This window comes from Engraulis encrasicolus, chromosome 2 (genome assembly GCF_034702125.1).
Source record: "Engraulis encrasicolus isolate BLACKSEA-1 chromosome 2, IST_EnEncr_1.0, whole genome shotgun sequence".
Classification (NCBI taxonomy): Eukaryota; Metazoa; Chordata; class Actinopteri; order Clupeiformes; family Engraulidae; genus Engraulis; species Engraulis encrasicolus.
The window spans coordinates 37,727,346-37,754,255 of NC_085858.1; the positions used below are offsets into that span (position 1 = coordinate 37,727,346).

Consider the following 26,910-nt stretch of genomic DNA (forward strand, 5'->3'; position numbering starts at 1 on the left):
GTTGGGCTGGACGATTAATATCGCAGGAACCTGAAACTGCCTGAATCACTCCAGTGGAACGTGCATCAAAAAGCCCATGCGTAGCGGACAAGGCGAGGCGGGATCAACCAGACGCCAGCAACGCTTGGCTTGAACTTGTGCGTGGGTAAGTGGTGTTCAAATAAAGAAACAGTGGCGGCATTGTAATAGTTATCTACAGTTGTGTTGCCACGATATGTTTACTTTTGGGCTTGTATCGTCGCCATCTTGCCTCTAGTTGCACATCCCAACCTGTTGCATTGGGCGCATGGAGAAGGATTCCACTCCAGCGTTGCTTTGTTACCACTGGTTTATATGCAGTCCTAAGGCCCCTATGGATGCGCGCACACACTAGCTGTAAATCAGGGCACCCAAAAACCCAGTTTGGAGCTCAGCTGCATGTTCGCACCGGCCTGGTTTTACTTTGCGCCAGCGATGGAGCCTGTGCGCACAGAGATGCATTTTATTGTGCATGTAACCATCCATGCATTTTCACTCATGCACACCATCAGTGTATAGAGGGACATTGTTTCAAATGTAAAAAAAGAGGAGAGATCCAGACACATACACCGTGCGATTTAAAAATACAACCACGTTGTCTTCTTATGCCTGGCTTATCCGCGGGTATCTTCCTGAGGTGTGGTAGGTCATTTGTGTAGCCCTCCATATATTCTGGCGAGTGAGAGGAGGCTAAACATTCATCGACATTAGTAGTGGCGTGGTCTCCATCCATATACTCCGTAGCATGGATTCGTGTCTTGAAAGTTTGTTTTAAATTATATTATTAAATGCAATTTAGCCTTGGCGTGATTGAATTCTACTCTATGTAATGCCCATATGAAGGCCTTTGGTGCGCGCGCGCGCGTGTGTGTGTGTGTGTGTGTGTGTGTGTGTGTGTGTGTGTGTGTGTGTGTGTGTGTGTGTGTGTGTATGGCTGTGTGCGTGCGCGCGCGTGTGTTTGACAGGGAAAAAGAGCTGCAGATTTAATTTGATATTTTTGTCAGGCCAGGGGTTAGAATGTCCATATCTCTCCACATTTCAAGCCCTAGTGTGTGTGTGTGTGTGTGTGTGTGTGTGTGTGTGTGTGTGTGTGTGTGTGTGTGTGTGTGCGTGTGTGAGTGAGTGAGAGAGAGAAATTACTTTTTTGGTTTCAGGCCTAGGGTTGAGGTGTACGTATGCTACTCGCCACACGTCAAAACCCTACGGTGTGTCTGTGCGCGCGCGTGTGTTTTTACACGGTTCTCTGCGTATTTGTGATTACATTTTTTATTTCAGCCCTTGGTTTAAGGTGTATATGTGTATGCTACTCGCCACATGTCCACGTGTTGTGCATTGAGACTCAATCATATATCCTAAAATATTAACTATATCAACCATGACCACAATTCGTACTTAAATTAAAACCAACCAACAGAATTCCAGTCAATATAACATTTATTGTAGCTTAATATTTCGAAACAATAAACATGGGGTCTAGTGGTCGAAATAATAATAAAAATATATATGTTTTCAGTGAGGAAACAAAACAACTGTTCTCGATAGCACCGGTGTCGCCTGCCTTGGGAAAAAAGAAAAAGGGACTAATATGAACAATATGAAATCACACCGTACAAACCATCTTTACAGCTCTTGTTTTTATTTAGGTTATACTCTTGTCTCAACGCAACGTGATGTTCAATGCCCTGAGATGTCTTGAAATGTATTTCATATTAGAGCACACGTTGCAGTTATCTACTTCGACATTTGAAACAGAATTACAGACTATACAGTATGTCCTTAATACAGAGCTTTGCCATTTTTGAATTTGGTCCGTTTAACATCACAGAAAACGTTGACAATTTATTACTGGCTAAGTCAAAATGTTTCGAAATCGCCACTGTTTTGCTTTATTTTATTTGACATGAGGGTAAATTGAATGTTATCACCCAAGTGGAACCACTTCTCAATTACATCAGGTAAAGGGAAGCGTAAATGAGATGGACAAGATCATTGTTATGAAGATGGACACTTCCTCCAAAGCAGCACCGGCCTTGAGTGAACGTGAGTGACCCAACAGACGCGGGCCGAAGCCAGTGACGGTGAGGAAGACCATGGCGGCTCTGGCACACACCGAACTGATTACATTCCTGTCTTCTCGCCCTCTGTGCCCTAACAACAACATGTCAATTTCGACTCCAGGCCCCAGACTCCTCACACAACTACAGGAAATGCAAAAATATGTCAGTGTATGGTGTGGAGGCCGTGCGCAACGGCGCGTATTGGCACAGTGGTAGCATTTTTTTTTATTTTATTTTTTCAATAAGAGAGCATACTAAAGTACGCATTTCTATTCAAAACATTTATAAGTGCCACACAAAGTCTTAGCTACCATATGAGGCACTGGCTAGTGGTTGCTTTCCATATAAATGTATAACTTGGGCAAGGGGCTCCGTCACTACCGTGTTGGCATTGAAATCTCTTTTTGGCTGTGAAAAATTCTTCCACCTCTGCTATGCTTATCAGAACGAAATCTGACTAGCCTGTATGCATTAGCCTACCTTGTAGAGGGAAGATTTATTTTGTCCACCGGAGATTAAGACGTCGTAAACTTTTGAACTTGTTGGTCATATTTGAACGTTGACTGCTTTCTAATATAGCTACCTAGCATAGACAGCATTTCCTTTTGACATGCGCTTCAGAGAATGGTGCTCGAAATCTAAGCATGTGCGTTAGACAAGTAAATAGAACTGTCAAAACAAGCGAACAATATGCAGTATTTTTTTGTATTATCCTCACAACCCATTTGCAAATAACTATTTAAAGCGTTGTAATGTCGACGTAGGCCTAAACATTAGCAAGTTGCAAAGTTAAACCAAGGACATTGACTACGCGGGCCCACTCATTTATTCGCTACACAAACATAGCATATTCTCATATATAGGCTACACATACTTTCATAATGGTCATTCAAACATATTCAACATATTCTCTTCTCTGTTCCTTTTACTTCATAGAACCCATTACGCACACGGGGTCCATGTAATTACACTGCTGTAAGAGATTGGCAGTGCTTATTGCCATTCAGCACACATATTGTTTACTGATATTGTGAATTATTCTTTGGCAAACCGTTGTAGACATGCACAACGCCTGCAGTCAAGGTTCAGTGACTAGATTCGAGTTGTTTCCCTCTCCAAAATATTAAATTGGGCAATGATCCATTTTGTTGTTGTTTTCATCCGCACTGGCTGCCCTTTTGACGACAGACTTAGAATGGAAAACAAATATTGTAAGTATTTTAAGATGCCTCCTGTTTCCAAGCAGAATAGTTTTGGTCAGGATAATTGCAATGAGCCTTCGAAGCCTCTTTACTTTGGATATTTGCTGGTCTAGAGTTTGTGGTGTGAGGACATACTTGTGGGGTTTACAGAAAAATGTATCTCATATTTTTGGCTCACTTTGCTGTCGTAATAGGACGGGGTGTGTCAAATTATCGACAGCAGTCAACACTATTCGGTGTGCACATGTAAACTATCACCATACCAGTGCAGTCTGTTACTAGACACGCGCAGCAAGAAATAGGTCATTGCGCTTGCCCTGGAAGCTTGCGCTTTTTAAGTTTAACAGTTCTAAAGGTCCACATGAAAGTGGAATAAAGGACTCAATCCGTAGTCACCGAAGATATGTCTAATCTCTGAATAGAAGACGATTTGTAGTTTCTCTTCGGTGAGGCAAACTGCTTGCTCTCCGCGACGTGGTAACAGCAAGTCTGTATCGAGGCCACAGCACCGTTGCCGGGTGCCAAGTCATTCAAAATGGTCGCTGAAAATGTCTGAAATATACTCCACCGGTTCCAAATTATGGCCACGGAGAATTCCTCGGATGACACCCATTTGAGACGTCCCAACGATGTTTCATAATTTCTTTAAAACTTCTCCTCTCCTGTTGAATTTCTTCCGTGTTCGGGCTACCTATTACGTGCTGCCTGGTGAGCGCGTTTCTGGTGGTGGGAGGAATGCTGAAGCAGTGGCGTTTACGGTCTCCGCCACAGGCAGTATATCAGGTCTATAAAAATCAAAGCTGCCTGATGTACTATTTTATTATAGTATTAAACGACCAAAAAAGTTCAAGTAGTTTCTTCCATAAATACACGGGATTGTCGCGTGGTGGTGTTTAATGCCCTCGTTAAGAAAAATTACTGTTAATTTTCCAATAAAGCACTATTTCACCCTGACGCCCCTCCGCTGAAATAGGCCACGACATTAGCACGAGAAAATAAACAATTGTCCAAGGATAAAACGCATCAAAGTGGTGTTATGACATAACATTGCGTCATTAGAAATAGACAGATGAACTTGGGGAGGCCATTGGCTTTGCTTATGCTTAATTTATGTTTTAGATATGAAAAGCTGCGGATAATTTAATGTCCTGGACGTCAAGATGGATGTATTAAAAAAAGTCTGCATCCTAACGGCTCTTTCTCGCATGTACACAGATATGCAAATCTGGTCGCCAAAATACGGTCATTTCCCCTTTTATTTGGCACCTATTGTTCCTGCATATGCACGCTCGCATAATGTCACCGCGATGCAAAATTGAAGTGGAAATTTCATCGAGCGCCGTAGATATACTGTGATGTATAGACACAGTCTCATTTTGCATATTGCATAAACAAGACAATTTATTTAGTGGGGAAATATGGATAGAGCGAGAGAGGAGGAGAGCTCGCGCGCAGCCCCCTGGCGGAGTGATTTACGCCCCATTGACGCTTTATCAGGCTCGTGAAAAAAGTCTGACCAATCATTTAGCTCGGTGCTCACAACACAGCAGCCCGGCTCTACTTTGTTGGCGAGAGAGAGAGAAAGAGGGCGAGAGTTGAGGGGGGACTAGCGTGGAAAAAAAATCCCCAGCTCTGTCTTACTACATGCTTTCCCTTCAATGAACCGTGCTTTGTATAATGTCCGAGAATGTCCATTTCTGGAACCCTAAGCAACTACTTTGTCGATTCCATCATAAGTCATGAGAGTGAGGATCCGACCTCGGGCCGTTTCTCCAATGCGCAGTACTCCAGCCCGAGACAACCGGGACACGGCGAGCATCCCGAGTTCCCCTCGTGCAGCTTCCAGCCCAAACCTCCAGTGTTCAGCTCGTCCTGGAGCCCGTTCAGCCCACATTCAGCCTCCAACAGCCTCCCGGCGGTGTATCACCCTTACATACCGACTCAGCCAGTCCCGTCCACCGACAGCAGATACCTCCGCTCATGGCTCGACTGTGCTCCGAGGACCGCCGATTCCCTGCCCGGGCAAGGGCAGGTCAAGATGGAGCCGCTGCTGGGACACCTCGGGGAACCCACCAAAATCGGAGGGCACGAATACATTTTGGAGTCGTCCTCGGCTCGTGAGCTGAACCCCGGCCAGGGCACCGGGTTCGAAGACAATAAGGACGTTTGCGAAGGTAGCGAGGACAAAGAGGGGCCAGATCAAAGTAAGTTATAAAACGAGGAAGTGAACAGTCTGTAAAGCTTTTAATGCTGTCATAAAACGGGAACAAAGAGTCAGGGCGCCGTGGCTGCTAACTTTGCCCCTACACTCTTTATATTGATGCTATTTTTGTGTGGCAGATAAGAAGTCTCTGGCATCTAGTGTGATACTGATGCATTTGATATCAGTCCGAAGTATGATTTTAGAAAGCAAGGATTGAACCCCTTAACGCCTTGTGTATACGTGCACATCAATTGCACGTGTGCCATGATTTTAGGGCACCAACCGGCAGTGAATGGGATTTTATGGCAGTGTTCTTAACTCTTGGAGTTGTGACTTTTGGCGTGGTGTGTGTGTGTGTGTGTGTGTGTGTGTGTGTGTGTGTGTGTGTGTGTGTGTGTGTGTGTGTGTGTGTGTGTGTGTGTGTGTTGCTGTGCGGGCGGGCAGACGCGCATGAGAGCATGTATGTTTGAGTGTAAGAGAAAGAGGGAGAAAGAAAGTAAGCGTTGTGTGGAGGAGATAGCAATGTGTGAAACAGGGTGTGCGTAAACTAAGAAACTGGAATAGAGCAAGGACTCGTTATTCACGCATCAATGCCCTTAAACGTCCCTTTTATTTGAGGCGCATTTTAATTCAGCAATAACTGTGACCATGCCACCGCTAGGCGAGTGCTGCCCAGTCTTTCACTTTGTATTTGAAGCCGTGTTTGTCTGGAATAGCATTTCTCGACATTGGCTGGTTTGATTTGTGCCATAGCCTAATCTCACCAAAAACTAAAAGCACATTGATCCATTTTTTTCACCGAGCTGGTTAATGAAAGAAGCAACCTGTCTACCCTGGCCCACCAAGAATTATGATTAGGGAGAGAAATAATATTGCTGACAGTTTATGACTCGTATGTTGGCTACGTTTTGCCTTAAATACCACAGAATAAATCTGAGGGTGGCTGCCAGTGAAACGCAAATTCTGGCCTTTGACTAGTAGATTCGTCTGTCTGAGCCCGAAGACTTATCGCCGGGATGTTAGTCATTGAACCCCGGGTCTCCCGTGTCCATGGCGGAGCGTGGGAGACCGAGGGGAGCTCAGCACTAAGAAAGGGAGCTATTTTGCCCTTCTGGTGGAGCACAGACTCACGCTATGAGCCGGGGATGATTCATCAGACTCTCTGCCTGCCTGGCTAGGAGTTGTAGCACTTATTCATCTGCACAGCTTCTCAAGCTCCCGTGAAGAAGAAGGACCTTGTTTACTTGTAGCAATGACTGTACCCCGCCCATCGAAGCCCTCTTTAAAAACAAAACAAAAAAATAAAACAAATTATGCCACCCATATAGACTAGATATGATGCTTCCTCTCCAAAAAGGACTGGTCAGCATTCTGACAGATGGTCACTTTCGATTCACTCTGTGGAAACAAACATTGATTTTAATCCACAGAATAGCCTCACCAAACGTGAGGTCTAATAGACGGTACGCCATAGAATTCCCCTTTGTGTTGCCCCGGGCGGCTTTCCAGAATAAACTACTGGCAAAGGCAATGAAGTTGGGAATTACACCTCCCTCTTTGTGCTTCCAGCGGTATACGCGAGAGGGGAAAAAGTTATTGCCCGCGAAGTTTATTAAGTTATAAGAGCAGCCAACATCCCCATTAATTGTTGTATGTGGGCTCTCTGGGACAGTAGCGGAAGGGAAAAGAAGAGATAAAATACGACAATGTCTCGACGTGCAGAGAGGTAATAACGGGGCCACTAATATGAAAGCTTCATCTTCAACAGCAATAAGGTGACATTTCAAGAGGACAGTCTAACAAACGGGACAATTTGCCCCGCTCACATTCATCCTGTGTTCCTGTTCACCTTATTTAAAAACAGCCTAGACCCCGGGTGATGCATATTGTATGTGATTTCCTGAGTAAAATCGTGCTTCTCCTGGTCTTTATTGTAGTCTTACCCATAATTTCACATCACCCACCATTTTCACTAACCTCTTCAACCACCCGTTATCTTGGGCTTTGTTGACACATATTTTTCACCAATACTGGTGATTGCTGGTTGGGAACCAATGATAGGGCCTACTTTTATCATTTGCTCAGGACTAAGCCAGCGCATTTAAGGATCTGCTTAAGGTGGGGTTGGGATGGAGACGTGCACAACGGTACATTTAAAGAGGTGTATTTTAAGGACACTTTGGTATTGTGTTTCTGGAAGGGTGGATTAGCTATTGGAGGAGAAGCATCTTGTCATGCACACCTTTCGCAGGAGCTGAATCCCCCTGCATCCTCACAGCGGTGTGCTGTGCTGTGCCTATAGCTCACACGTCACTTGGCTCCTGGCTCCCAGTCAAGATGGCACACTGATCTCATGTGTGTCTGCGCTCAGGCTCAGACATCTTGACACGGCACATCAATCAATCATTTACCGAGCAGACATCTAGCCTTTCATGATAGGAGTAATGTTGCGTCATAAGATTTAGGATATTGGAGACAGTTGATGTGGCGCTGGGGCCCGTGTCTCCGGGCGTCAGACGATTGGGTTTCTGCACACAGGGTGGCGCGGAAGAGATATGTGTACAGCAAGCGCGTCTCCTAATGGGTCAGCGCTTTATCCCCGTGTCTTGTACTGAGCCCTCCACAACACCCTACACGACTCCTCATCAACACCTTGGACTACAAGGAACAGGAGGGGTTGGGTACCGTTTTGGGTGCTGTGAATGGGACGTGATGGTTTTGTGCTGGGGGCTACGGTGAAGGGCCACTTTGCACAGGACAAAAGCCCACTACGCCCTTGTGCGCAGGTAGAATGTCCTGTCGCCCCTGGTCCACTTGCACATGATCCCACAGCTTTCTTGTTCGAGACAGAAAACGAAACAACAACAAAAACACCTCTGGCACGCACTTAGACATAGAATTTTAGTTATGTGCACACATGCTTGTGGGTTTATTCTCATAGCAAATTGAGCAAAGAACATATGGAATATAACCCACACACCACCCAAAACTCAAATACAGCGGTCTCTCTCCCCACAGACTGATATGAGTTTAATTTCCTTCACATTAAAGCTTTAATGGGGAGCTAATCCAACCCCACAGACCACCAGCGCGTATAACGCACATGCAAGCTCAGGGCCTGTGGGTTTAGCGTGGGTGCGTATCTGGAAGTGGGCCCGGGCAGGCAAATGTGCATCCCCAGTAAAGGCGTGCGTGATTTGGGGTGTAATTGCCTGCACATGGACACTCGCTCGGAGCTACAGGCGACAGCAGAGGAGCACCAAGAGCCATAATTGAAGCGTTGAGACAAACCCTTAACCCTGGATGAAAATATCACATTTGTCTTTTTAGTTTTGGGATAAATACACACATACATACAGACATACAAACACATACACACAAATACCACTGCTGTGCTCCACGGTGCGTAAAACCACCACTGCGCGCACGCTGGCACTGTGATCCCGTTTTAACCGTGGCTGGGCAGTGGCATGTGTATGATATGGGCTTGCCCTTACGCGGGGGTCAATGGCGTGCTTCCACATCAACTTCAAATTAGATGTTTATGAATGTACAGTGCTCGCGCAGTGCCATCAAAGCGCGCGCCAAGGTCACATTGGAGTGCTGTGTCATGACACCACATATCAAAGTTGCCTAAAAAAGTGTAGCCTACAGTACAGCGCGACATCTCAAAACCATAACTCCTCACACCTCACTTCTAGGGCCTGGGAAGGCGGAGCGCTGTCCGGAGGAGCGTTGTGTAATCTATGTGTAATCTATGTGGGAGTGCAACTTAGGGCAACGTGCCCACTTCACCATTTTAACGCCCTTTTCGATATTTTCTCTCCGCAGATGACCCTTCGGCCAACTGGTTACACGCCCGCTCATCACGGAAGAAGCGCTGCCCTTACACCAAATACCAGACCCTGGAGCTGGAGAAGGAGTTCCTCTTTAATATGTACCTGACAAGGGACCGGAGGCACGAGGTAGCTCGCTTGCTGAACTTGACGGAGCGACAAGTGAAAATATGGTTTCAGAACAGACGGATGAAGATGAAGAAAATGAATAAGGATCAGCCCAAGGACTAAGGAGCAAAGTCTGCCCCGCGTACCCACTTGCGCTCAACACACACACACACACACACACACACACACACACACACACACACACACACACACACACACACACACACACACACACACACACACACACACACACGGGCCTTTGCAGAAAGTCGGGCCCGTTTCTCGATGGTGATGATACATAGGGTGTCTGTCTTTGATTTGGCTCTTTTGATATAATAAAACGCACACTCATTGCCGGGCAGCAGACCAACTGTTGAAAACGGGAAGGGTTGACGCAAGGGCACGTCGCGCGGTCCCAGGCTCTACAAGGCGACTTTTATTACTTATTTATTTTCTAACGCACTGCGCCTGCGCTCCAACGGGACAGACAGACAGAGAGACAGGCAGGCAAGCAGGCGGAAAGGGCGCTGAAACATTGGGGTTTCATGTGACCACGAATACTTATGAAAAGAATGGTGGATGCTAACCATGCCTGTAACCTACCTGTATTCTGTCTCTTATCCCTGGATGTTTTATTTTTTTAATCATTCCTCCCTTTTCTGCTTTAACACCAATCATATTTTTTGTGATGTTTTATAATTTACAAACAACAGTGAAGTGAAACCGTGATTATTTGGCGATTATTTAAATAAATTGTAGTGGGTGTAAATTAATTATGTCGCTCTTCGTTAGGTTGTGTAAGTTTTATTTGAGTTAGTTTTTTGTCTATAGGCTATAGATGTTCTTTGGCTGTTGCGTGTAAATTGGCAGAATACGTCAACTGTAGTTTACGTAGATTATGATTATGATTATTATGATTATGATTATTGTTATTATTATAATAATAATTATTATTATTGTTATTATTATTAAGTAAGGTTTCCTCGCGACTTTGCTCAAGCTCGTATAAGAACGCAGCTAATCGTGAACAGTGTCGCAATCTTGCGTGATAGCGGATACTTTAAGTGTGTATCTGCCCATGATTTTGACTAGATATCTACTCTGAAACTGGAAAATACTAATGATGTTTTTACTAAAACAAGTTGTCTTGTGTGAAGAACTGTTAACGGGCCTCTTCACCATAAAGTGACCTTGTACGGGTACAATAGGCCTATATATTTTTTAAAACGACTGTCCATTTTCTTTCCCATCTAAGTGATACAGTTGTGTGTCTTATTTTATTTCAAGGGGCATCGATATCATACGGGGAATTATTTATGAATTTGGGGAATTTGGGGGTGTCCAAATTGTGCTTTTTCTTTAGAAGTTTGATTACCTGGCTTGATCCAATCGACATTTGCGCACCACATTTAGGCCTACTGAAATGTAGTATTAGCTCTTATACTTTAACCCAAATTTTATGTCAACGAGATCATCCAGTGTTGTTGCTACAGACATGAATGTGTCAGTGACCCAGGGAACGCGTAACTGTCCAGAATGCCCTCCGTTAACAGTTCTCCCATCGGTTACGAGCAAAATGTTTACATTAACGCATGCTCATTTCTGTCATCTTTTAGGTTCTGTCCTCATGTGCGTGTTTTTGTTCTTATTAGCCTATAGATGTACCAGAAGAGTCCTCCTTATACTATATGATCAGATATGTCGTCTAACTTATTGTAAATAGGCCTACGTGAATAACCCTGTCTCTTTTTAAGGAGTGCATTTTATATTTCTAAGAAGGCGGGTGTTTTTTTGGGAAGGAATTACTTGAATGAGAAAAAAATAGACACACTCTTTTGGATTTTTAGTTCTTGTTTACGTGTAATTGTCCAGAATGTCCTGACATTCAGTTGTATTGTCCAATAAAGCATTTTCTGTATTTGCTATCGTGCTGAGCTTCTTCATTCGCGTGGGCCCTGCATGGCGATAGATGTGCTAGCCATATTATTTGGGGGATGCTGGGGTGAGGTGCTGATGGATCTTCACATCTTGTTTTGTTTCCCTTGTGTCGCGCTCGTGTGTGTGTGTGTGTATTCGTGTGTGTTTAAGTTTTGCGGCCAAGGCGTCACAACTCCACAGCCAAGAGAAGAGAAGAGAAGACGCCGTGCGCTTGCGAAGGCCCTGGCGCTACATTTTTACGCGGGGCGCCACGCACGCGTCTCCCTGTTGTCGTTGTCGCTTTTTAACACACAAGGCGACTAGCTGTGCTGCAGTATCCCAGCCAGCTTCTTGAAGCAGTCCAACCACCACCCCCGGGTGACAGACACAAACACTAATTTTGTCCTCTGATTATGGTTTTGAGACTATTTGCAATGTCCATAGCCAACCCCTAACCAACTCCCCCTTTCCATTTTTTCCACTTACTCAATTTGAACCTTAAGTTCCACAAGCAGTACTTATAGACCAAACGTCGTTACTTTGATGACACTGTGTATTTGCGCATATTGCCGACACCAGCCCAAACTAAGCTGTGGAACAAAATGGAATCTGTTTTTGGACTTCCGTTCATCCTAACCAACGGCATATGTCTGGAACAGACTCTCGTGCCTCACAGGGCCTGTTTGTCAGCACCACTACAGAGAAGTAGGCCTAGGCCTCACTCTTACGCACCACATTTCAACTGGCTGTTTGTCCTTACCTAACTCACAAGTATTCTGTTTTATTTATTGGTATTTTTGCAACGTGCAAACAGAGATGTGGGAATATGTGAAGATTGTATTGGCGCCTTCTCACGTGTGTTTCAACATAGTGATATGCTGGCTACAGTACGCATATTTTCGTCAACAAGTAAGAAAGGCTGGGTCAGGACATTGGAGGAGCTGGCACGTCACCAACGAAAACAAATTACCATTGAACATAGACAGTTCACATTTCAAACCTATTGTAAATGACACGTTACACAATTTTATGCCATTTTGAGCCGATAACAATAACTATCAGTAAGGTAAGTGTTCCTCTTCCACCACTTTGGTGTCTTCTGAATATGCACGATACATCAGCACACTGTCCTAATGAACAAGCCGATGGCTCAACATACTGTTATAATTAACCGTCCATCTTGGGGACTAGGCCCTGCCAGGCGCACTGGCTCGCACATGTGTGCTTTGATATAGGCTTGACTCGTCAATTATATCAACAGAATGTATCAGAGCTGCATGAAAGCTTTCACCCCGACCCGCCACAATATCGAAGCCACGTTGGGACTCATGATGCCTTGGCTTACTTTATGTTTGGGGTATTTTGAAAGGAAACAAACTGCCAAAGGATGTGAGCTCTTGGTAGGAAGGAGGAGTGGGAAGTCGACTGTCATAAAAGAGAAAGAAAATTCAATGTGCTGTGCCGCAATAAAAGAATATGACTGCAATAAAACTTTATAGGGTATAAATTTCTGAAGGTTAAGAACTAAACGGCTGTAAAGCAAACATGGGCGCAAAAAGGGAAAAGTTTCAAGTCCTCCACAATAACTGTTTCGAGGTGTCACGGGATAATTCCTGGGCAAATCGTTGGACTGACTGGGCTACTGGTAGCCGGCACCTCTTTTTTCTGCATTTGTCGTTTATTGTTCACAGCGTTTGTTGAGGAGGCTCCAGATTGCTGGCGGGGTGTGGGTAGTGGTGTGATCCGGACTTCCAGATGACCGCTTCGCAGTCCAGTTTTTTTCTCTCATGGCCTCCCTTTGTTCCATTTCCGAGCTCACCCCGCGCGCCTTATAGCGGGCCATAAAACGTCACAGAAAAGAATCTCTGGCGAGACGTCTGGGATGGCCAGCTTTAAGTTGTTTACAACCCCTTGCACCCTTGCTTGCGCGCCATCCCCCCAGTTTGGGACCAAATTTCCGATTGTGTGTTGTCAGAGAATAGGCCGTACAATAGCTGTGTTCCACAGAGCACGTCTGCTTTTTGTTAAAGAAGAAAAAGACAGTGCAATCGAGGAGGACAAGCAGGCCGAGAAGGACGAAAGCGAATCAGCCATGTAAGAATCAGGAGCACTGGACTAGGGTCACAATAAACCCGACACACAGGATAGCCATGCAGTGGCCTCCAGCACCACTCCTCGGCTGAGATGCGGTAGACTCATGGCACTCACCCTGACGCACACCACTCTCCCTGATACGCCACACCGCTAGCCGTAGCTACTAGCCACAGGCCTCTCACACACTGCACTGCCTTACTGCTCTTATTTCATGCGCCAAGGCTTGTGGAGCCGTGTGGATCATTTTTCAGACTGTAGTTAAATATCTGCCATAGCCCGGGCTGTATTTTTACGCGCAAAACAGTAGCCTCACCACTAAGTGCTCAGATGATGTATTTGGATTGCTGTAGAGACATACAAGGTAACTTCTGTGTCCATAAAAAGGTCTAAATATTCAGTTCATCAGTATGCACAACACCGACCGGGGCCTAAACGGCCTCCTCACAGATATAACATAGCTTAAATAATACAGTGATCCGGCAAACCACTATCAGTTAAACTGAAGAACATTTAAATAGTTTCAGTCTACCCTATGCTCACGCAACACGCGCAATGGGGTATTAATATGAGGAAATATGCTACGGGAGTTGACCAGGAGAGCGCGCAATTAGTTATCTGAATTAAGACAAGGGTGCGGTTTTATAGCGGTGTCTGGGTAAGGGTTGTGTATGTGTGCAGTAGGCTAAGCTCGCTGTGCTAAACAATGCTGCCTGTATTTGTTGTCGTTTTGAGCTCGGCCGGTCGTTATTCGGTTAGAACATTAATTAAAAGGATCGGCCTATGTACAGTTTATGAATAACGTGTATTTGGTACATAAACAAACAAAATGCATCACATAGACATAGACACATAACACTGCCCAATATTAATATATATGCTCGTGTAGGCCTATTGAATATAGCCTACTTCGTTGGCTTTATAAGAAAAAAAATCATGGAAGAATAATGACTGCATCAGACCTGACGCCGGCCACAGTCGGCATATGTAGAAAATAGACGTAAAAACATTGCAACCATAGTTTGTTTTAGATTATAATGTTATTAAATAGCAGTGCAATTACCTTTCGAAAAACTATAGGCCCAGCACAAATAGGCCTACTAACAAAGTAACGTCACCTTATTGTCGAGTTGTGTGTGTTTTTTAATCAATAATCGAATGCCTTGGCTCCAATAACATAATACAGTATAGGCCTAATAATAATAACATTGCTGCGGTCTTGTAGCCTATTGGCTATGTTGTGTTTTTTCTGTCTTGTTTCCTGTCTTTCTTTTGTTTATGTCGTATATTTGCCCTCCTCCAGACCACCCGCGTTCAAAGTATTTGTTCATATTTTAATTGTTGATGAATAATAATTGATGAAAATGAAAGGAGGAATTAGAAAGTTGGATTTTGTTGCCTGCGCTTTGGAATGTTATCGATCATATACAAGTGAATTACTCTGCTGTTGCAGTTTTCACTAGCCTATGTAAAAAAAAAAACAAGGTTTTATAGGATAAACGCAATATGGAGAGCACGTCCTGTAATCGACATAGTTAACATATTTGAAAGATAATATACAAAACCTACAATACCATGCCATTGTTATTGGAATTCCAACTAATGAGGCGACTATCATGTGTGTAAAACCAATATTAAAGTAGGCTACAAGTACGCTATTTGTGGCTCATCAACAGCAAGCAGGTTGATTTTAGTGGTTTGAAATTCATCTTGGCATTTAATATGTCTATATTACAAGTTGTTTGTAAAAGCAACATTTCTGGTAAATACAAAGTATGAATTTACAAACTCTAGTTTATTTAATATAATATTAATGATAAACGAATGTGTGAAATGATTCAAATGTATGTTTAGCAATCGTTATATTGTTGTTCTCTTTTGTTGGCAGTGTTGTAAACATGGGCGTCTACCTCACATAAAAGCTCAGTTTCCTCTTGCTATGTCTCCCTATGGCCACTTGATGGCAATGTTGGTCCACCAAAGAAAGCCCCTTGCACAGTTTTTGCAGCCTAGTTGGATGAACCGGAAGCCGGTGGAGTCCGAGAAGGCTTTTTTGTACACTTGACTAAAATTAGCAACACACATGCCTCGGTCCGTAGAAGCGCGTGAGGAATTTCAAGTGGAAAAAGGGAAAATAGTCGTTAAGCCTCTCTAACCGAATACGTTTTGATTGGCGGACCTTCGGCCTACTGCGCACCAGGAAGTGTTGAGTATAGATGCTGATTAGCAAAAGTTGTTTGTTTCTTAATTTCTCACACCATATTAGCCAGTAGGCCTAATGCATAGTATTGTGAATATATGGGTTCTCCAAAAATGACATCTCCAATGTTGTTTTGTTTGTATAGTGCAGTGGTCGTACGATTTTGTTTTTGATCACGAGTTTAGCCTAAATATTTTAAGATTTGACATGGGTTATATTGACTTTATTTACCTGAGCTTAATGCATAACTTGTGTGGCACAGTCAAATTCTTATTTCAGTGTCTACTTGTGAAACGCAGAAGACCATCGATGGGTCTTGACACTAAATTATTGAAAATACACACACACGCACACACAAAGACAAATACGTGAAAACACTTTCCTTTATTTACATAATCATATTTACAGGTTAACTATCATTTTTTTTTCTCTCAAAAATGGAACATTGAACATATAAGCCCCTAGTCCAACATCCAAAGAGTAAATGGAAAAGAAATAAAATGCACATAACCATAAAGGAATTATATGACTTCCTAATGTTCATGTTTATCAACTTGTAATACATTCTGAGCTGCGAACACCAGTTGTTCAGGAACAGTATTTCGGCCATTAATAATTCTTGTCTAGCACAGCAAAGAAACGTAAAGTAGGTGAGCCCGTGTTCCAACACTTTCTAAAAATGAATATTCATTTGTTTGGAAACACGGAAAAACACGTGCTTTGTCTCCTGTAATAATCTCCTCTTGCTAGAAACTTATTATTATTATTATTATTATTATTATTTTAAGTTTACCCTGAATGTCTTGTGCAAGCAAGAAAATGATTTGCAGTATCAATATAAATTGTCTGAATATAACATACTGATGAGCAAGCATCAGACTATACGCCTGTGGAAAAAGTCACCATGGAATGCAGCACAGAAGAGCTGGGCGCGCAGTACCTGCGTATCCATACAGTCCATTAATAACTGGCCCAAGACCACCTTGTGAACTAATAACGCACAGGGCGCACAAAGGAGCCCTAAGCTCGGAAAACAACATCTCCACCGCAAACAAGTCGAGCCAAGTCCAAAGTTGTGAAAAGGTAACAAAAACATTCACAGGCCTAGGCCTACATGTTATGATTTAGGCCCATGCCAACACCCCCTGCTCTGTGTTACTGACAATATGACAGTCCCATTTTAAGTTAAGGCCAAAACGCCAACAACAACTGTTGGTCACCACAGTAGCACAGCACAATAAGGTCACCACAAGCTTTCCCCTAAAAGTGGCGAGCGATTAGTTATATCTGCAGAAGACAACGTTGAAGTCATTGTCGTGTCTAATGGTTAACATCACAGCTGACCGTATGGGGAACAAAGCGAAAATGACAATTAAATACTTGAATATTTCTGTCGGAGAGAAATTGCTCCAAGAGAGACGTTTACAGCGCTGATCGCGGAAGCTCATAAAATCCTAACTGCTTTTTTTGATGCACGGTGTAAACAACAAACAGCCCCATCGTTTATTGCATTTTATAGTTTGTTAAAGCATTTACTGCCACTTTGCCCATTACCCTGGGCGTGCTAGTCCTCTTCGACGTCTTTACATCTTTATAAATATGATATTGATAAAAATACGATGATCAAAATGTTAAATATGACCGGCTCATTTATTTTCGGCGGCTGACTCCATTGGAAATGAGGCCTTTGACAGGTTGGTTTAGAACGGCAATTATATTTATATGACTTGTTAAAACTGATTTGAATTAGCCAGTGTACTTTCACAATTTGCCAGCGCGACCCTGACATTTTCAAAAAAGAAAAGGAAAAAAAAAACAGAAAAAAATAGAGAGGGGGTGGATGGGGACCCCACCTCGTTTGAATTTAGAAATTAACGATTAAATATGCATCTCTCTGAGCAGCATCCTAAAAATCAATCTTTCAAAGTGTGGTCTGAGGTGGAGAAGCTGTGGGGGGAGAGGGGGCGTGGGGTAGTCGGGGTGGAGGGGTGGGGATCAGTATTTGATCTGATGCAAAGCGGCAGATTTCTCATTAACTTCCCCGCTTGAATATATTAATGCGCATATTCTCTCCTCCTCTCTCTCTCGTTTTCTCTCTCTCGCCCCCCTTCTCTCGTCTGCTCCCTCGCCCCCTCTCCGTCTCTCTCTCTCTCTCTCTCCCTCCCTGTCTTCCCTCTCTTTTTCATTCTCTCACTCGCTCCATGTCAGAGTCTCGCACAGAGAGCCGTGCCCGTGCTGGGATGCAGGAAGCCAATGGGACGAGGAGCGGGTAATAGATGCAGATGATGGTGAAAAGACACGGCAAAATATGAAACAACTCATTTGCTGCGGAGTAAATCACGGAAAAGTGTTGGTGAACTGGCAGCCTGTACCGGAACTGTGATGCAGGAGCAACACTGCCGACGCGCTTTGCATGGAATCTGAGCGTGGCTGCTATAGTACAACGCGACTATTTCAAAAGAGTGCATCAAAGCGGCTAAAATATACATTCACCTCTGGAGAGCCACGCATGGTCTATTTTTTCTTCTCGAGCTTCGCCGAGCCTTGTTGTTCTCGTCCACAGCCAGAGTCATAACCCTCATCATCACTGACAACAACAAACAACAAAACAACACCAGCAGCAACGTCGTCAAACAAAGATGAGTTCCTATTTTGTAAACTCTCTGTTTTCGAAATATAAAAGTGGCGACACATTACGCCCCAACTACTACGAGTGTGGCTTTGCACAGGACCTTGGAAGTAGACCCACCGTGGTATATGGACCAGGCACCGGAGCAACTTTCCAACACGCTCCCCAGATACAGGACTTCTATCACCACGGCGCGTCCACGCTGTCTGCCACCCCCTACCAACAGAGTCCGTGTGCCGTCACATGCCATGGAGACCCAGGCAACTTCTACAGCTACGATGCCCTCCAGAGGCAGACACTCTTCGGTGCCCAGGACGCCGACCTGGTCCAATACAGCGACTGCAAGCTGGCCGCGGCTGGCATGGGAGACGAGACGGAGAGCACCGACCAGAGTTCCTCGCCGACGCAACTCTTCCCGTGGATGCGGCCACAAGGTGAGCCCTCATAGCCCAGGCACGCAGCCACAGCTGCCTGGCACAGCGGAAAGATGAGTTCTGTTCGTTGCGTGTGTTTTAAAAGAAGTGCTGGGTTTGGGAAGTTTGCGCGTTGCAAAACAATGCTTTTGGAGTCATAAAGCCACATTTCCTGTGAGGCAAAAAAAGGGAGAGAAAGAGAAGGGGCAATCGGTAGTTTATGGTTTTATGGTGTCCAAAACCTGTGAATCACTTTACAGTTTAACGACCCGGCCAGAGAAGAGCATTGAGAAGGTGGGAAGAGAAAAAGCTTCCATTCTCCTCCTGCTTCTCCAATGTGCGAGGCACTGGCCGACAGCTGAATCCTCACTTCTCACCCTGGTCAAAGTTTTACTGCGGGCTTTTACGACTTGCAGTGATGGCGGGGATTATTTCGCTACAAGGTGGCCGCTTCACACAGGTTATGGTTTATGGCCGTCGCCTAATGCGTTGAGTGTGTGTGAACGGAGGTGAGGGAGGGAGAGCAGTTATGCAAACACTGTGCATATAAACACTACAGTTCATTTCATATACTTGTCACTTGGCCTATACGTAATATCTCATCGGCGTATATTAGGCTGACATAACATTAGCGCACAGCGACATCAAAGGATGAAGGCAGAGCGCCCAACAAGAGTATGGCGTATTAGCAGTTGTCTATAGTGGGCATACTGCCCCTGCCTTAGAAATGTCTCTCCTCTTTTACATACCATCTCAATTCACTTGCCTCACTGTTTATTTTAAACCATGGCGCCCAGTGTTAGAGCGGGATACAGTGTGGTGGTGGTGGGGTCATGCAGACATCTCAGGCTCATGTGTGTGTGTTTCTCTCGCCAGTAGCTGCCGGACGGAGGCGAGGCCGCCAGACCTACAGCCGCTACCAGACACTGGAGCTGGAGAAGGAGTTCCTCTTCAACCCCTACCTCACCCGCAAGCGTCGCATCGAGGTATCGCACGCCCTGGGACTGACCGAGAGGCAGGTCAAAATCTGGTTTCAGAACCGGCGGATGAAGTGGAAAAAGGAGAACAATAAGGACAAGTTTCCCAGCAGCAAATCTGAACAGGAGGCAATCGAGAAGGAGAAGAGGGAAAAGGAGCTGGGCATTGGATCACAGTCTGGAGAGGAGGATGGCGACAAAGCTAAACAGATGTAACAAAAGAAGAAGGACGCAAAAAAGAGACATTTGGGTTCTGGATGTTGAGGGGGATTGGGGTGTTGGAAACGTGACAGTCTTCTGGTGGTCACTACATGTTTCAATCGACAAGATGGCCTCACATGGCGTCTGACAGGACGATAAACATGAACATGTTGTGTTTACCACAAAATCATGATGGCAGGAAGGGGTCAAACATTTCTAGCCTACTTTTTACCTGACATTCACAAAATGTTATAGGCCTAGTGTCTAAGATAGATTCCTGACTTTGTGGAACAATGATCGTGGGAAAAAAAGATTTTATGTTGTTAGACTATTGTCATTAACAATTTAATTGGCAGCTGTACAGACTTTTAAGTTAAATGGTGCACTTATGACTGTCCTCACGTAGCCTATATGTTATGATGACGTAGCAGAGTAATTCCAACAACATGAAACTGCCTATTTATGCCGTAGATTTCCTCTCTTTTACACTTGTCCACTCTTAGTTTGGTTTAATTGATGGTATTTTGTTGTCTTCCTTTTTCGGGTAAGCATGCGCACAGTTGAAGAAAATGAATTTAAAAAATAAAAATAAAAAAATGAATAAAAGTACCCTAAATGATGTCACGTGACCCCTCGTTTTAACTGTGAAACAGAATGTGTACTGTACTCGTGAATTAGTTTATGAGGACTTGATGATATGCTTTATTGTTCTTCATCACTTTGTTCTATTGTCTAAGCTGGGGAGAGGGGGAGCGGAGGAAGAGGGGGCACAATAAAGTTTACAAGCGAGAATCCATGACATCACAGGTGTCCGCCTCATTTCCTGAGAAGGTGCGGAAAAGGGGATCCTCTTCTGTCATCTTTAAGCCATCTATATGACACACTCACGACCAATACAGTCACAACCACAAACATACATTTCACTCAGAAAACTATCAGACGTCACAACCCGTCTTAGTCTGGAAGCATTTTGTCACCAGCCTCATTTATAACAGTAAGAATTACGTTTAAAGGGGAGCGCGCGGGCTCGAGCCATATGGGTTATGTTTAAAATTTACAACTGAGCGCAAGAAGTGGAAGCAACGAAAATGACATGTTAGACCGCAATTTAAACGCCTCGTAACAACTCTGACAGCTTGACATTATGGCTTGAGGTAGACTCGGAGTAGACTCTGAAGAGATATTTATATTAGGCCTCTGATGTCACTTCATATAAAACACCGAGTTTCCCCTCATGTGCTGCTGTCCATAAAATGTGGCTGAAACCCCCAAGCTGTGAGAGGACATCAAATCATAAACGTTTTCACACCTTTTCACATTAGAAGCCCTGAAACATCATGATGCCTAATTTTGTGACACTGGGTTGTTGTAAATTGCGCAAACGACTTCGCGCACAACAAGTAGTCGGGCTGTTGCTTCGCAGCTTGGGCGTTAAATTCCACATTATATGGTTTCTAGGGGAAATAACGAAGTTGTGACGCAAACATTGGAGACAGCGTGTAAGGACAGGCACCCCTGCCTGGGTATCCAGACCGTGGACAGGGACATACAAGTCAGTGAAAGAAGAAAGACTGAAAGGTGGGGGGACAAGGGTTGCTTGCTACATGGAAACACACCCCTAAAGACTCCTCTAGGGTCGATAGAGAAGCAAATTGGGTTCTTCCTCTTATTTGTGAGGTGTCAATCGAGCGGAGAGAAGCGCTGCTAATATATGGAAGTTCATATTTACTTGCAGATAACCTTTAAACGTTTGTAGGTATTTTATTGTCTGGTTGTGCAGCTGGTGATTATAGAAGATATCTATTCAATCGATTGTGTTTTTTCGCTTATGTTAGTTTGGGTAGAGTGGACGTACCTTTGTCTGTGAGTGAATAATTTAAAGTATTTTATGTGGATGGCCAGTGCTGTGCACTTTTTCCACATTAGAAGGTCTGTGGGAAGCATTGCCTCCATTGGAGGACCATGCGTCACGTGTTGTCCGTCACGTGGCCCCCTAGGAAAAAGGGGTGATTTTTGGTGTAAATCTAGACTGTAATTCTGCAATATATCATACGACCTCGTAAAAACGACATTTGAACCTTCTGGCCAACAAATCACTGGCCAAATTATGAGTTCGTTGTATTATGCGAATGCGTTGTTTTCCAAATATCAAACGGCGAGCTCGATGTTTCCAAGTGGGGTTTTCCCCGAGCAAACTTCTTGCGCTTTCGCATCCAGTAGTTCCCAGCGAGCCAGCAGTTATGGCTCTTGTCCTGGCGGTGCTTCCTTCTCCTCTACCTCCTCAGCCTCCACACTGCCGGCCGTATACAGCACCGGAGCGCCACTGTCCAGCCAGACGCAGAGCGCGTACACCGCCGGCTATGGGTTCGCCACCGGCCCACTGAACATGCACTGCTCCGCCTTTGAGTATCCTGGGCTGGCATCGAGATGCGCCGTTGATCCGTCCAAGGCACTCGGGGGATGCAGTAAGCCAGAGCAGCGGACATGCAGCCAGGAAGACGAAGACAACTACAGAATCTACCCATGGATGAGAAGCACAGGTGTGTCGGAGTATTATTTTTGATAAGTGCAGAGAGTTGAGTTGAGAACTAATTTGTTTTTTCCCTTAAAGTGCGTTTGACAAACTCCAAGGGAAGTGGAAGACTAACTTCCTTATCGTCTCTGGACAGTGTTTTGCTTTCGCAGCTATTTTTATTGCTATATGGCCGCTATAAAGCCATAAATTAAAATGTCGGGATATCCATTGGTGTCCAAAAGAGGGATCGTTGCTATAATACAAAAGTTATATAAACCTGTCCCAACTTTGCAAAGTTGGAGCATGGGAATATGGGGCTAAGTTATACTCCACTGGAAGAGTTGTAGGTCTAATTGTTTCTTTGTTCAACCGTTTTGGAATCGACAAGTATTTGGAATGCTTCACGTTGTTTGTTTTTTGAAAATTTCCTACTGTGCTTTGGCCCGCGTCAAGAATTATCACCAATGACCAATGACTGTGATGACTCTTCATTAGTTTAAGAGAGTGTGAGTCGCGGTCAACCAAAATTAGGCTTCATGAAAGATGAGTGTTTGTCAGGATCAGATACATTTGCGTAAATATGCATCGGCATGTGTGTGTGTGTGTGTGTGTGTGTGTGTGTGTGTGTGTGTGTGTGTGTGTGTGTGTGTGTGTGTGTGTGTGTGTGTGTGTGTGTGAGAGAGAGAGAACATGTTTGTGATCTGGCCTTGTACCTATGTGGATATGTTCTGTCATTAAAGCTTGAGTTTGACACACACACACACACACACACACACACACACACACACACACACACACACACACACACACACACACACACACACACACACACACACACACACACACACACACACACACACGAGATAGGCCTTCAAGTAAAAACCCATCGGGATTTCTTAGCCTGTAGTAATGTGGCTGCTGTCTCCCTGGAGCAGGTTCAGTGAAATAGTAGCTGACAAGTTTTTGCGTAATGATTTTCACTCCAGGCCGGGGCTGAGGAGAGCAGCGGCTCCCCTATCCATCACCCGTCAGCCCTGCGCCACCGCTACCCTTGTTAGCCGCCGGCGTCAAAATAGAACAACACAGCCGGCCACTTCTGAAAGAGATACTTTCTAATTAGCGGCAGCGCCTGACATTTACAAGCAGGTATTTGTTGATTCATGTAATACTGTAAACTCCTGGCAGCCGGTTCAAGGTTGTTTGAGGAAACGCATTTGTGAAATTAGCGCGCTTTCTTTTGGATCTTAACAGCGGCGCGCAGGGTTGAGAGGGGTTATCCGTGGCCTATACTATCCCCGTCTCTGTCTGGCTGGCTCTCTCTGTTGGGCATTTTAGTGGGTTGCAGCGCACAGCGCACTACTCCTGTAGTAGTGAAATGAAGCCTGATTTAGTGAGAAGTCTCGCCCTAAAGATATGGAGATGGATGGGCCAGCAGAAATACAAACTCGCAGGCTGTAGTAGTGGCTACACTGGAGACATTTACTACTGACTGAAATGTGAACTTCATGAGCAGTTATCTCCCCCCACATCCCTGTCTGGCACACACACACTTACACACACACACACACACACACACACACACACACACACACACACACACACACACACACACACACACACACACACACACACACACACACACACACACACACACACAAGCTAGGCCATTCCACTGGGTAGGAGGATAGGAATTATGCGACCTGCATTTTGAACGGGTTGGAGTTACAGTGCATGTTGGCGCAGCCAGGAGATGGATAGGGCTAATATTTTGTTTCTGTCGACAGACTACTTGACCAGAGAATAAAAAATGAATATACAAACCAACGTCTTCCTATACGCGAGCCCCTAGTCTGTAAGATGGATGTGGACTCACGAGCTTTTAATCGGAGCAGTCTTATCTCAAGTGCGCGCGCTCAATTATGACAAATGACGCTCCAGTTGTAAAGGAAAATTGTCGGCGCGTCGAGCTCTCGGATCTAGGTGTGTTTTTAAAGAGCAAGGCCCGCGTCTGGATGTCAAGTGACACCCTCAACACCGACGGTGCGCGCTCTTGCTTTTAAACCATTCACATGTTGTGCGCAGTGCACTGTCCTCCACGCGCATGTAGCCCACGCGCGCTATATCTCGTGCCCGCCAGCATGAAGCCACCCACACTTCCAATTCCAAGACGCAAATAACTAAAAGCATTGTACGGGAGAGATAGAATGTCTGTCAGATACACATTCCTCTTTTTATATATTTCTGTCTTCCTTCAGTGAGGCCTGGGCACTACTGGGGCAGTGTTGGCGACACAAAGCCATCTTTGTCGCGCTCTTTTGGTCTCTTCTCTGGCCTGTCCACAGTACTGTCCACTTTCACCCTTCTACATTTCAGACACTAATGGATGGGGAATAGCAGAAAGAATTCTCTCTCTCTCTCTCTCTCTCTCTCTCTCTCTCTCTCTCTCTCTCTCTCTCTCTCTCTCTCTCTCTCTCTCTCTCTCTGTCACACACACACACACACACACACACACACACACACACACACACACACACACACACACACACACACACACACACACACACACACACACACACACAGTGTTGTAGCATTTCTGTCTCATCTGAGTTTGGTGTCCTACAAAAAAGCTAGAGAGGAATCTAGGACCACACAGCTGTGTGCAAAAAAAGAACAGCAACAGAGATTGTACACAGTTGCACACAACAAAAATGGCGTTGTGCGTGATATGAGTACACACCTCCTCTGCCTTGCTTGGCTAACATCGCAGAAGTCTCCCCTTTCTGCTCCTTTTTAGGGTTCACGGATGACTTTGCCTCTACATGTATGTTCAGGCCGAGACTAGCCAAGTTCATATAGACCTCTGCAGTGGTTGTGTGCCAAGCACCATTCCCCTCGCCTTATTCCCTTTCTCACGTCAACTTGTTTTCCTTTTTCTTTCCTTTGTTTCGCGTGGTGTTTGTTGGGTATTTTTAGACTTGGCAAGAGGTGTGTTTTGTTTTAGAGTACTGATTAAAGCACTATTGGTTGGTTGCCTTTACACAACACAGATTTGAATTATAAGATTCACAAAATCATACAATGACACCAAAAAAGAGACCAGAGATGTGTTTTACAAATGGTGATTTTATTTCCTACATTTAATAATGTTGGGTTCAATAGGGTTTTTTATTATTATTTTATGTGAGTGTGCTGTGTGGCGCAATGCTACCAACAGTTACCACTGAATAAAAAGGTGCGTGTGACTTATTCGAAAGAAAGTCTTTAATTCATGGAAGAACAATTCTAATTCTCAGTCGAAGATAACAAAATGCTTGCATCCCCGCGAATATGTAGGCCTATGTCCTGTGGTAGGGTAGTAGGCTAGGTGGCCAATAGGCCTAAGTAAAAAAAAAAAAATATCAGCCAACAAAATCGAAAACAGTTTGCTAAATATAAAAACAGACTATCCCCTATTGTCCTTTATGAAACGTAGGCCTATATCTATATTTGGTCTTCTGATGCTTCCTCTGCTATACTCTGTCCACATCATCTGACTGCGTCGAAATTGAAATCAATGGCTCTCTACCATAGGTTTGGTTTTAATTTAATATAAATCCAAAAATATGTTGCACTCAGTCACCAGTGGCATGGCGCGAACGGCGTATTAATTATTGGTACAATTCTCATGCTTTAATATGCCGAAGGCCCCTGCATTCCTACACCAATGGATGTGACACTGGTCAGCATGGTTCTGTTGGCGAGTCTATGAAGGACTATTGTATAGCCTACATTTTGTAAATGTAATAACCCCGTCTTCTCCGTGTGCGTACTGCTCTTTTGACAGGTGGAGACAGAAAGAGGGGCCGGCAGACGTACACCCGTTACCAGACGCTGGAGCTGGAGAAAGAGTTCCACTTTAACCGATACCTCACCCGGCGGAGGCGCATCGAGATAGCGCACGCTGTCTGCCTCACCGAACGTCAGATCAAAATCTGGTTCCAAAACCGACGGATGAAGTGGAAGAAGGAGAACAAGACGGCGGAGTCCAGCTCTCCCACCACCGGCACGACAGGCGCAGAGGAAGAGGAGGAGGACGACGAGGAGGAGGATGAGGAAGAGTGACGGCTGTGGTGACGCGTCGTGGGCGCATGGAGCGGGGATCCAGACAAACTCTAAATATAAATGGAGAAAATTACTTCACCTCCATCTGTGCAACACTGAGTAAAAAACAATCATACTACCTAATAAAATCTCCTTAGGTGTTTCGGAGCTGTGCAGGTTAAAGTGCCGCAGCCTTTTGTGAGCAGTGATGAGGTATATGTTTGGATTTGCACATATAGCCTATGTCCTATAAAACAACTCATTCGATGCTGTGTTTATTATTGTGTAGAATAGTTGTGTGCTCTGGGATGTGGAAAAAGGGACATTTTATACTGTACTGCATTACTCTCTTAACAAATCTGTTTTTGTGTACCAATGAATTGTGTTTGTTTCTATCAAAGCGCTTTTCTTCAGATAGCATTTATATTTTGATCAGACAAATTATCTAAGCCAATAATATTAT

At 44.6% G+C, this 26,910-nt stretch overlaps 3 protein-coding genes across 4 annotated transcripts; all 3 read left to right on the forward strand.

Annotated features, from left to right (window-relative positions):
- The first annotated feature begins 1,127 nt into the window (after positions 1-1,127).
- Positions 1,128-11,349, forward strand: hoxb9a (homeobox B9a). The gene is made up of 2 exons (XM_063188020.1): positions 1,128-5,481; positions 9,312-11,349. Exons 1-2 carry the CDS (start codon positions 4,965-4,967, stop codon positions 9,545-9,547), a joined length of 753 nt encoding a protein of 250 aa, XP_063044090.1. The 5' UTR covers positions 1,128-4,964; the 3' UTR covers positions 9,548-11,349.
- A 6,316-nt stretch (positions 11,350-17,665) lies between these two features.
- hoxb8a (homeobox B8a) lies at positions 17,666-20,629 on the forward strand. Of its 2 annotated transcripts, none has more exons than XM_063187929.1 (2): positions 17,666-18,695; positions 19,551-20,629. In XM_063187929.1, exons 1-2 carry the CDS (start codon positions 18,272-18,274, stop codon positions 19,865-19,867), a joined length of 741 nt encoding a protein of 246 aa, XP_063043999.1. In that variant the 5' UTR covers positions 17,666-18,271; the 3' UTR covers positions 19,868-20,629. The 2 variants fall into 2 exon arrangements, with proteins under 2 accessions (XP_063043999.1, XP_063044005.1); XM_063187935.1 differs by having other exon boundaries at positions 19,554-20,629.
- A 911-nt stretch (positions 20,630-21,540) lies between these two features.
- hoxb7a (homeobox B7a) lies at positions 21,541-26,827 on the forward strand. Its single transcript, XM_063187946.1, has 2 exons — positions 21,541-22,392; positions 26,191-26,827. The coding sequence occupies exons 1-2, from the start codon at positions 21,960-21,962 to the stop codon at positions 26,466-26,468; spliced, it is 711 nt and encodes a 236-aa protein (XP_063044016.1). The 5' UTR covers positions 21,541-21,959; the 3' UTR covers positions 26,469-26,827.
- Positions 26,828-26,910: the final 83 nt, after the last annotated feature.